We start from the raw sequence: 12,735 nt of genomic DNA on the forward strand, positions 1-12,735 counted from the left end.
TCCCTAATTAAATACTAAAATGCACTATAGGGCATTGTCCCCTATTTTGTTTATTTACAAATCCTAAATCAACCCTTACAAAAATGAACCATGCTTTTACTACAGTAACCAGAGTATCATCATGGTCTTTTGTAGTAAAATCACGGTTACCATATTAACACCATATTACTGTAGTAATACCATGGTTATTTACATTAAAACTATGGCTTCTGCCAAAAAACATGGTTACTAGAATATTACTGTAGTAAAACTATGGCTAATATCAAGCACATAACTGTTAAGCAGAAGGTTGTTGGTTCAATCCCCACAGCCACCACCATTGTGTCCTTGAGCAAGGCACTTAACTCCAGGTTGCTCCGGGGGGATTGTCCCTGTAATAAGTGCACTGTAAGTTGCTTTGGATAAAAGTGTCTGCCAAATGTAAAAATGTAAATGTTCTCTCAACTCCCCTACCTTCACGGTGACCAAATAACTGTGAGGAAATCAACCTTTATTTTCAATAAAGTTATAAGAAGTATTAAAGGAAATATTAAAAGTGGAGACAGGAAACAGGATGAATAAAGTGGGACAAAAGGCAAAATCAAACCTGGATCATCTGCACAAAAAAGAACATCCAGACTGCTGTTAACCCCCACACCACTGCAGCAACACTGGGGGTCTTCATTTTCTGTGTTTACACCAGACTATTGTAGTGCGAATAGCCATACTGTGTGGCAAGTGCTATTTACACCTAGTGCAAATAGTCACTCCCTGCTTTTTTTTGTCATTTTCAGTTTAAATCACTGCAGAGTTTACTTCAAGAAAGTAAACCCATAAACTATGTACTGCAGCCATATTCATCTAAGAAATATTATGTATATTTCTGTCTTTGCAATTTAAATAACAGGATAAAATCTCACTGATTTCTAGCATTAGTTTATTTTTATTATTTGCCTTTTCACATAAAAATTCATATTCAGTCAATTCATTAGATAATGAAACTGATTTCAGTTTCAACCCTTCAAAAAACCAAATTCAACTTTCATCTATTCATAAATTTAATCTGCTTGTCATAGCAGTGCATATCTTTTTTTGTTGAATTATTTTATATTTATTTATTTGTATAATTTTAATTAACAAAACATACTCAATTAATTTGTACAGAGACTTAAAAATAAAATGAACTCTCTGTAACTAATAGGTTTAATACCAAAGATAAAGTGCTAATAAGCCACTATTTAATCCTCAATAAATATTAAATGAACAAGTCTGTTGTATTCACTTATACACATTATGAGGAAACATCAAACACCATACTGTATGTGTATCAAAAGCCAATTAAAAACATTATGATTTTACAGTATTTTTCAATAAACTGACATGTAAAGAGTACTCGCTCCTACACTTCGTCCAATTTGCTTTATATGCTGTCCCAACTGAGAAACTAGCATTTCATCACATGCCAAAATCCATTAGAAATTGTGTCTTTTGTACTTTGTAAACCACTCACAACAACAGTTAAAGCACACATCTTAAGACATGGTCAGGCTTGCTTCCCAAAAAGTAATAACATGGCATACAGTAAATTATTACAGTATGTTCCTCCACCAATTTCAGGTTGTTTGAATTGGATTGTGCCTCCTCAATCTCAGGGGGAATCCAAACTTGTATTGTGCTTTGGACTTTATGGGATGGTACCTTTTGACTGAAACATTATTTTTTCTGTAAAATATAACAAGTACAGTGCAACAATTAAATATTTTGTGTAATGTTCAATTTGTACGAAACAACTTCCACAATGTGTGTCAAGTACAGTAAAATTAAGAATGATACTCACTCTTGTTGGAGATACAAGTAAGAGCAAAACTGCACACACTTTGTATCTCTCTTGTCTGCACAAAGGCACCGTTTCGCATCTCGCCTTAGACGCACCTGAAGTGAACCCACACCATAGGGAATGACCTGACTGAAGGAGAACATCTGATATTTTAGATAGTATTCAAAATCTATCCATTTTTAAATCAGTAACCATCAATTACAAATGTAAAATAGATTACAAGATATGCAATATACTGTATGTATGTATATATATATATATATATATATATATATATATATATATATATATATATATATATATATATATAGTATATTTGTGTATACTGTATAATCCGTCTTTGACCTTCATATATTTAAGCAGTACTGAGCAATCATGACCATAAACTGTAGACTTCATATATTTGATGCCTCTTTGATGTTGAAAAAGTATAATGCCATATCTTGTGAGGTGTGAGATATAGTATAACAGAGTTCACACTTAGTTAGTAATTTTATTTCCCAAGATCCAGACATCTTAGTCTTTGGGTTTCAGGTTTGTTTTTCACCAAAGTCAGTCTGCCTGTCCTGAGGTCTCCATGCATGGGCCACATTAATGAGACCACACACTTAAATACAACCAGACACGTGCTTTCAGCGTGTACAGTTTACAAGCATCACACATCAACCTCGCCCTACTATTCTCTACAATACATTGCGATGTATTTTTCATTGTATGTTTCAGTTTTATGTGTAAACCTTAAGATATCTTTGTTCTGGAGAGTCGTGTGGCGCCATGCGGGGGTCAGATGTGTGAACGGCGAGCTCTGCACACTTTGCGAGTTTTTAATTATTTTTGTGTCTTAAACCAGTGAGATTCGATAAACACTGCAACATAACTGTTCTATGAAGTCAACATATCAAAGAATTCAAAATCTTTGGGCTGTGCAGATATTAATAGCCACTTATGTGCTCGAGCTGATACCCCAGATAGGGCCACAGACCAGGGACTCAGTTTGGACGGTGTGGCGGGAGAGATTCAACGGCAAATATCGAGCATGTCTGTAATGCTGACGAAAGTCGTGATGGACTTGGAGGATCTTGCTGTAATACGTCAATCTATCACTGCGATGGAGACGAAATTCTCTGAGTTGGTTTCAAGAATTGGGATGTCTAGAAATGGATTGACATATCTGGAGTCTTCGGAGAGGGAATTAGCTGCTAATCCGCTAACGACCAAAGTAGATTTGGAACATGTTTGAGAAAAGTTTGAAGACCTTGAGAATCGTAATCGGCGAAACAACGTCAGAATTGTTGGAATTCCTGAGCATAAGGAAGGCCGAGATATGGTAAAATCTGCTGAGGGAGACAGGCCCGATCAATTCTGGCCAAATTTCTAAGATCATCTGATAAAGATCATGTGCTACATGAGGGGAGGAGTAAAGGAAGGCTTTCTTGGAAGAACCATAACATTTTCTTGTTCCCAGACTTTGCTAATTCAACAAGAGAGAAATGTGATCGATTCAAGGAATGCAAAAAACACTTACATCAATGGAAGTTTGCTTTTGGACTGATGTTTCCGGACAAATTGAGAATAAATACTAAGGATGGCTGCAAAATATTTACATGCCTACAGCAAGCATTGTCCTTTCTAGAGACATTGTTTGGTGATTTTCATGTTGCTGCGTAGTGGGCCTAACTCACTGAACATTCACTTGACTGTCTGAGGAAGCTGGGCGCCTTTTTATTTATTATTGTGTTGTTCCGCCTAGCGGCTGGAGACTGTTTTGTGGAATAACACTCCTTCAAGAAACTTTTGCATCGACAGAGGGTCGCTTTGCCCTGAAGTTTCTGGCCAGGTGGAGAATAGATGCTAAGGATGGCCATAAAGTGTTTACTTGTCCCCAACATGCAATATCCTTCATATTGTCTATGGAATGAGTGAGTCATTGTGTGGCACTTGCTATGCAGCCTAGTGGACCTGACTCACTGAACATTGACTTGACTGTCCGAGGAAACTGGGCACATGTTTTGTTTCTTTTTGTGCTGGTTTCACCAAGCAGCTGGAGTTTGTTTTGTGGAATAACACACCTTCGGGACAGTTGTGGATTAATCAGCATGTTCCTTGTGTTTATGCCTTCTATTTGGCTGGAGTGTGTTTTGTGGAGGTTTTTTTGCAGGACATTGGAAGGATTAGGTCATCTGCTGCACTCATGAACTGCCAGCTCAATGAACATTGGTTTGACTGTCCGAGGAAACTGAACAGATGTTTTTTTGTTTGTTTGTTTTTTGTGCTGGTTCTGCAAGCAGCTGAAGCTTGTTTTGTGGAGGAACACACTTTCTGGCAGTTTTGTGAATCTTTGTGAATCTACACATTCTTTTTGTTTATTCTGCCTATTGGCTGGAGTTTGTTTTATAGATTATTTTCTGTTATGTAATTCTGTCTCACAAAATGTGTGTAGAAACACCGGACTTGATCAATCTGACGGCAAAGTTGTATAATAATAATATTGGGGGGAGACTTTAATCTATTGATAGATTCAGTCCTTGATTATAGTGAAGAAAAAGTGTGTAAGCCCCCTAGTGCAACATTGATGCTTCACAGGATGTGTAAAATTCTTACAGATATTTGGAGACTTTTAAACCCATCTGGTAGGGAGTATACATTTTTTCATTAGTCCATAAGATTTAATCTAGAATATAAATGTTTTATAAAAATATATATCTAAGTCCATCATTTCATCTGTTGTTTATTGTTCAATAGAAAACGTCTTAGTCTCAGATCAGGCCCTGGTGAGTTTAGAGGTGTTGCCACTTATGGAGAAAAATAAATTATATAGTAGGTGCTTTAATGTATACCTTTTGCAAAATCTTGATTTCCAACATACGTTAAAGGCAATGTTTATATGGAGACCAACTGGTCCTCAGTATCCTCTGCGGGCATGGCTTGGAAGGCACTTAAGGCAGTTCTTAGGGGTGGGATCATACAGTATGCCTCATTTGTCAAAAAATACAAAGCACGAGAACTCGTGGAGTTGGAAAGTGCCGATGCAGAGCTGAAGCGCCGAATGTTATCTGATGGCCTCAGAGAATTGACCCAATTTAAAAACAGATATAATACTATTTTGTCACGGAAGGTGGAGTTTTGGTTATTTAGGGCTAGACAGTCATACTTTGAGTCGGAGGACAAAGCAGAGAAGCTTTTGGCTAGATATATAAAGCAGAGTGAGTCTTATTCTACCATTCCCTCAGTGAAATCTGCTGGTGGTGAAATGTTTACTATGGTCATTGATATTAATAATGATTTTAAAGAATTCTATCTTGATCTCTCTTGGTCTTCATCTACTGATGAGGATATTAGACATTTTGTGGAACCATTAGAACTCCCTAAACTGATGACTGAGCAAAAACATTCTCTTGGTTCTTAGATAAACTTGGAGGAGCTTGGCAATGTAATTAAGGCCTTGACTACCAGAGATGGCCAGATACGCTACGGAACTGGCTCCACTTTTGTCAGAAGTTCTTACGGAATCAATAAAGAATGGAAAGCTTCCATCAACCATGACACAAGCCCGGATCAGTCTGATTCAGTGATTCTTAAAAAAGACAAAGATCCAAGCGAGTGTAGGAGTCATCGTCCATTTTCCCTGATCCAGCTAGACATTAAAATATTGTCAAACATTTTGGCTAACCGATGGTGGCAGGAGGTGTGGTGCATAAGCTTTTGCTTTATGCAGATTATATTTTATTATTCATCTCTGACCCCACTAGATTTTGCCTCCACAGAATTATTAATTTTCTTTTCTAAGTTCTCAGGATACAGAGTTAATTGGTCTAAATCCGAAGCTTTGGCTCTGACAGCGTACTGCCCAGTAACATCTTTCCAGCCAGGCACCTTCCAGTAGCCCAAACAGGGCATTAAGTGTTTGGGCATTTTATTCCCAGCAAACTTGTCTGATTTAGTTCATTTTGATCCCTTAATAAAAAGGTTTTTGAGCGATGTGGGTAGGTGGGCTTCATAACATTTATCTATGATTGGGAAGGTTAATGTTATTAAAATGAATTGTATTGCAAAATTTAACTACCTGCTACAATTTCTCCCTGTAGATGTCCCTTTCTCTAATTTCAAGCAATTTGATAGCATAGCGAAGACCTTCATTTGGAATGGTAAATGTCCTAGATTACATTTTAATATGTTACATAGGCCGATTGACAAAGGTGGGCTAGGTCTACCCAAGATTCTATTTTTATTATTGTGCATTCGGTCTCAGACATTTGGCTCATTGGTCACATTTGTATTGAACAGGATGTTCTTACACGTATTTCGCCATTGCAAAGCCTTTCTATTAAACTAATCGGAGAAGTGAAGTTACACCCTGTTATCTCACATTTCCACTCAGTATGGACAAAAGTGTCCAGAGAGTTTAATACGGACATTTATTTTAATGTTGACTCAAGCATATGGCAGAACATAAAATTATGTATTGATAAATCCTCTTTCTGCTGGTTAGAGTGGATTGTGAGGGGGTTGGTGAGAGTGGAGAGTGGAGTGTTGAGATCTTTTGAAAATTTGGTTCAACATTTTGGGATTCCCAGATCTCAGTTCAATAGGTATTTAAAGCTTCGTCACCTGCTCTGTATTGTATTTGGGATTAGCATACACCCACATAAAGCGGCAGATACTCTGGGAGAGGTGAATACTGCTTTTGGAAAAGGTCATGAGGCATCGGTGTATTACTCCATGTTAATTCAGAGTCTGGTGGACGGAGCTCTAACTTCTATCAAGAGATAATGGGAGAAAGATTTAAACTTGGTATTGGAGAAGAATTGTATCTAGAGATGCAAGGGCCCCCTCCCTTATGCTGGACCCCCTCTAGATTGGATAGGCTTGATCTTAAAGTCACACCCACCTGCTGGTGATGCCAGTCTGAGGATAGAGACACAACCCATGCTTTTGGGGGGGTGTTAAGATCCAAGGGTTTTGGTTGAGGGTTCAGAGTCATTGCGGTCATCAATGTGGGGAATAAACATGTGGAGGATTGGGTCCTAACCAGTGTTATGGTCACCAGACAGGTGATTTTGAGGGATTGGAAGTTGGCTGGAGGTCCCCCTATTTCAGGAGATGGGTAGGGTAAGGGCTGCTTTAGAAGAAGGGTCATATAGAATTTGGATTTGTTTGTTGGGGAATGGGTAAATACTTGGCATTCTTGGAGGGTTCGGAGGGTGGAAGAGTGGAGAGAGAGAGGTAGTTATTAATGTGTGTGATTTGTTTTCTTTTGTATGCGCTCATGTATTACCACAGGGGAGTTTGTTGATGGTTGGGGTGGGGTTGAGGATGGGGAAGGTTGGTAGTGGGTGTTAAAATTTTATTCTGTGTATTTATGTTTTTCTTTTCTGTGTTTGAATAAAAATTTTAATCATAAAATATATTTTTGTTCTTTCCTTTGTTGCATCTTTGGTCTACGTTTTGCTAATGTACCTGGGTGTATCGACCCAGACAATTCCTATGTGGCAAAAGTACACACACTCCTTGTCCTTCAGGTTTTCACAGGAGCAGCGCCTCTCACGATGATGGATTTGTGGAGTATGGTTCACCAATGGGCTTCTGTTAACATGGGACCCTGGGACTGACGAAGATGTCGTGTAGGCTGCATACATACAAAAGAGGTATATATTCAGACATAGAGGGTTACTTTTTAAATGTATTCCACTACAGATTACAGAATATATGCTGTAAAATGTCATTTTTAACGTATTCCGTTACATTACTCAAGGTCAGTAAAATATTCGAAATACTTTGTATTACTTCTTAAGCAAGGGTAAATTTTTTCACTTGTTTTTACTGTAAAAACTCTGCCAGTACAGTAAGACAAAATACACGTTAAAAATATCCTATGCAGTGTTGTTTCTAAAACAAGATATATCAAATTGATTTTGTTTTAAGGATTTTTAGATATTTTTACAGGAAAACAATACAAAAATTGTTATCAAGACTACGATTTTTGCCCTAATATCAAAGGTCTCACTAGATTTTTTTTTTATTATGATCCAACGTGAATTTTCTTGATAAAACAATATGATCATGTCTGGTAACATGTGCATGTAAAATGGCTAGAAATAGAATTTAAGCTAGGCTTAAAGATGACAATTTACAAAGATAACAATTTACCATGGCAAGCAGTATGTCAAGTAACATGGCATTGCCATCTGATACATAACCGTATAGCACAGCCACTTTACTATTTTGAAAGTAATATATGTTGCTTTATAGATATTTATAGCTGTTTCCCTTAAAAAGGTATCTCCATATTGTCAGTTGTTTAGCCATCAAACATTGATCGTGCTGATAATAACATGACAACATGTACCTTTGATGGTACTGCTTCTGATCAACTCTCTCAATACAGCTACTGTACAACTAATTCACAGATTATGGGAGACAAGCTCAACAAACATAGAATACACCTACCCCCCAGGATCTACACTTAATGAGTTCAAAGACATAACAGGTCCTCTTTGTTTAGTCTAATAATACTGAAGTTTTTTTAGTTTGTAAATCCATGCAATTTTTAACCATTTTATAAATTATTCAGCTATAACAGCAATTCAAATGATAAAGGTATTTGTTCACAAAAGAAAGAAAATGAAAAACATTATCACCTAAAAAACAAAATAGTTAACGGTTTAGCTTCATTGGCGTTGAGGTACATAAAAAGCCAAATGGCCCATGTGGATTGTGTTTAAAGAAGACAGCAACAATGAATCAGTGGCCAACCACATTATATGCCTCAAGGACTCCTGCCGCGCATGTAGATGCTGGTACAAAGCAAACCACCACTACAGCTTCCGATGGTTGGGGTTTTAAAAGTTGAATGAAAAACAGATTACTTGCTTAAACTATGGGCAACATGGTTCCTCTTCTACAGATAAACAAATCTCATAGGAAAAGACTCAATTTTAAACCCAGTGCAATTTCTCCACAGTACAGGTGAAACTCGAAAAATTAGAATAGCGTGCAAAAGTTCATTAATTTCAGTAATTCAACTTAAAAGGTGAAACTAATATATTATATAAACTCATTACAAGCAAAGTAAGATATTTCAAGCCTTTATTTGATATAATTTTGATGATTATGGCTTACAGCTTATGAAAACCCCAAATTCAGAATCTCAGAAAATTAGAATATTACATGAAATCAATAAAAAAAAGGATTTTAAATACAGAAATGTCGGCCCTCTGAAAAGTATAATCATGCATATGTACTCAGTACTTGGTTTGGGCCCCTTTTGCATTAATTACTGCCTCAATGCGGCGTGGCATGGATGCTATCAGCCTGTGGCACTGCTGAGGTGTTATGGAAGACCAAGATGCTTCAATAGCGGCCTTCAGCTCTTCTGCATTGTTTGGTCTCATGTCTCTCATCTTTCTCTATGGGGTTCAGGTCAGGCGAGTTTGCTGGCCAATCAAGCACAGTAATACCATGGTCATTGAACCAGGTTTTGGTACTTTTGGCAGTGTGGGCAGGTGCCAAGTCCTGCTGGAAAATGAAGTCAGCATCTCCATAAAGCTTGTCTGCTGAAGGAAGCATGAAGTGCTCTAAAATGTCCGGTAGGCGGCTGCGTTGACTCTGGACTTAATAAAGCACAGTGGACCAACACCAGCCGATGACATGGCTCCCCAAACCAACACAGATTGTGGAAACTTCACACTGGACTTCAAGCATCTTGGATTGTGTGCCTCTCCATTCTTCCTCCAGACTCTGGGACCTTGGTTTCCAAATGAGATGCAAAATTTGCTCTCATCAGAAAAGAGGACTTTGGACCACTGAGCAACAGACCAGTTCTTTTTTCTTTAGCCCAGGTAAGACGTTTGACATTTGAAGCCCATGTCCAGGACCCGTCTGTGTATGGTGGCTCTTGATGCAGTAACTCCAGCCTCAGTCCACTCCTTGTGAAGCTCCCCACACATTTGAATGGCCTTTTCCTGACAATCCTCTCCAGGCTACGGTCATCCCTGCTGCTTGTGCACCTTTTTCTTCCACACTTTTCCCTTCCACTTAACTTCCTATTAATGTGCTTTGATACAGCACTTTGAGAACATCCAACTTCTTTTGCAATTACCTTTTGAGGCTTTCCCTCCTTGTGGAGGGTGTCAATGATGGTTTTCTGCACAACTGTCAGGTCAGCAGTCTTCCCCATGATTGTGAATTCAACTGAACCAGACTGAGAGACAATTTAAAGGCTCAGGAACCCTTTGCAGGTGTTTAGCTGATTAGAGTGTGACACTTTGAGCCTACAATACTGAACCTTTTCACAATATTCTAATTTTCTGAGATTCTGAATTTGGGGTTTTCATAAGCTGTAAGCCATAATCATCAAAATTATATCAAATAAAGGCTTGAAATATCTTACTTTGCTTGTAATGAGTCTATATAATATATTAGTTTCACCTTTTAAGTTGAATTACTGAAATTAATGAACTTTTGCACGATGTTCTAATTTTTCGAGTTTCACCTGTAGTATCAAACATATTTAAAAAACATTAAAATTAAGATGTACAGTACATTCCAATGTCTCCGTTGAAGGCTCTGCGAGGTGTTCAGCAAGATGGGTCTAGAGGCGGGGTCATGCATCTTTATTTATATTTTTTGGTGGTTGATCACAGTGATCCTTCAATATAACAATGTTGTGGAGGGTAACTATAAAAATGCAATATACAGAGCACATCCTCTGATTCACAAAACGCTTCCAAACACAGAGATAAGGTGCAGTTTACCCTGACTGTGTACAAAGCTGATGGTTTTAATTCATTTGTTACTGTATATAAGCGACAGAATTAATTCAACACAATCTGTGGATTACTTTTTTTATTTTTAAGTCCTTCATGCATTAAATGTTTAATGAAAAAATGAAAGTAGGCCTTAATAAGTAAGGCATTATATTGCTTTAGTTCATAATTTAAAACTACTCTGCATAAACTTAATTGGCTGTGTTTGACATTGCTTTTGTTTTTACTGTAATAATTATAAATTTTTCCAAATATTTGAAAAACCCAATCCAAGCGTGTATAAAGAAGAATGTAGTCACATAACCAGTGTCATGCAACAGTAGTAGTAATAATTTCTATTATTTTATATTGGGGGCCTCCATGGTGTATTGGCCGATGGGCCACTCAGTTCTTAATCCATCCTTGAGAACTTGAGTTTTGATGTTGCTGACAGCATCGGTTGACATCCACAATTAGTTTGCAAATAGAGCTGGGTTTATCTTGATAAGTGTGAAAACGTAAAAAAGCTCAAGTTAGAATGCATTACAAATTCATTGGTATGTTTTCTTAAAATGCCTGGCATAATTCACACAAAACTGACTATATTCCACCCTACCCTGAAACATAACCTTTGCAGAGAGGAAACATTTTCTTCATCCCTGTACAATCTTATAAAGCTACACTGCTCCAACTTGAAGTAGCTTTCCTAAGCATGGTTTGTTTTCCCAAGAAAAATTTAATTTTGTGACCTGTGCCCTAAAGAGAGAGAAGACTGCTAAGGTGGATTAGAAAGGACAGGCAAGGAATTCTCGTCTATGAAGAAGCAACAACAGGATTTGTGTTGTTAGCCTGTATGTTTTAGCAAGATTTGAACATGAAAGCCATGATCATTTCTCTCCTGTGGGAGACCTGGCTGGAAATTCGAAACCAACATAGATAATTGTATTGTAGAATGTGAATTCCATTCAGTTCCAGAAATCAACTGTAATAACAATATTTTGACATGGATTGTGTAGCCTAATAACCTACGGTTTTGCACTACAAACACAAATAATCCAATGCTCAATAACACACTTTGTTAAGGAGAAATTGTGGACCAACTTGCAAACATCCTTCTGTTAGTTGATTCAAGATCTGCACTCACATGAAAAATTCCTGAGTAAAATCAGAAATGATTGTAATTTTCATGGTTTTTGAACTAACATTTATAGAGAAAGCTGAACTCTCCAACACTATTAAAATTAAGCTTACCCACAGCACAAAAGCCGTGTTTCATCCAGCTAGACCATTCTGAGGCAATTGGAACCGTTCGGCGGGCTCTGCCGCACTATGGGGGAAGAAACATGTTCTGTGGTCCATAGAAGTGGTAGTAGATGGCCTACACATGGGGGTTTACACCCTTTACATGCTCAAATCAGACAGGATTAAGCAGTGTTTTACGCCACATTTAACCCTATTTCAACAGTTCAATAGTTCAGTCCATCATTTTAATTGCATATTGTGACATCTCCTTTGATTTGCTTATGTCGAATATTATTTGGCAGCGAGAAACAGATAGTGGTTTTACAATTGTGTTAACAAATGTCTGATGTCTGGCAACTCGACATAAAATAACAGAATTCTACTTGTATATCAAAAGCTGATTATCAGACAATGTGAGTTATTAACAGATAAGACAACAGCTATACCTTCTATTTAAGCATTAAAAACGGTTAGGAAATTTGTTGATTGAACATATAATTTAGTAAATAAATATGATGCAAAAATACACACGTAACAGAAAAAAGAAAATCTCATTTTAAAAGCAATGGCTTACACTATTAAATAGCATAAAACTAGAACGATATAAAACATGATAGTGATTTACCTTGTTGTTCCAATATCAAAACCACTGCATTTATCAAGAATACGAAGGAAAGATCCATAATGTTCCTTTCCTAAATTGTAGAAGCACTGAGATGCCCACTACTTTAATTGGAAAAGTCCTTGTGGTCTATCCAAAGGTTGAGAGAAAAATTGTGTGGAGAGAAAGCAATCTGTGGAGTCTCTCAGAAACTCCTGCCACCCTCTAGACACCTCCAGCAACCACACCCTCCTCCCCCCATCTTTTTTCTTTAGATCATCCTGCTGAGTTGTTCTTCTCAATGCTAAGACAGGCACTTCATACGGTATATT

At 37.4% G+C, this 12,735-nt stretch overlaps 1 protein-coding gene across 1 annotated transcript; it reads right to left on the bottom strand.

The window, feature by feature from the left end:
• Positions 1 to 489: 489 nt before the first annotated feature.
• On the bottom strand, positions 490 to 12,575 carry LOC127624428 (endothelin-1-like). The gene is made up of 4 exons (XM_052099246.1): positions 12,428 to 12,575; positions 7,274 to 7,442; positions 1,817 to 1,945; positions 490 to 1,701 (listed from the first exon to the last, which is right to left on the bottom strand). Exons 1-4 carry the CDS (start codon positions 12,483 to 12,485, stop codon positions 1,593 to 1,595), a joined length of 465 nt encoding a protein of 154 aa, XP_051955206.1. The 5' UTR covers positions 12,486 to 12,575; the 3' UTR covers positions 490 to 1,592.
• Positions 12,576 to 12,735: the final 160 nt, after the last annotated feature.

Source organism: Xyrauchen texanus, chromosome 30 (assembly GCF_025860055.1).
Source record: "Xyrauchen texanus isolate HMW12.3.18 chromosome 30, RBS_HiC_50CHRs, whole genome shotgun sequence".
Lineage (NCBI taxonomy): Eukaryota > Metazoa > Chordata > Actinopteri > Cypriniformes > Catostomidae > Xyrauchen > Xyrauchen texanus.

Coding starts and splice junctions, on each gene's coding strand:
- LOC127624428 (XM_052099246.1), bottom strand. CDS start 12,485: ATGGATCTTTCCTTCGTATTCTTGATAAATGCAGTGGTTTTGATATTG. Junction 1,946..7,273: donor GTCTGGGTCGATACACCCAG/GTACATTAGCAA, acceptor GTTCTCCTTCAG/TCAGGTCATTCCCTATGGTG. Junction 1,702..1,816: donor TACTTGTATCTCCAACAAGA/GTGAGTATCATT, acceptor TATATTTTACAG/AAAAAATAATGTTTCAGTCA.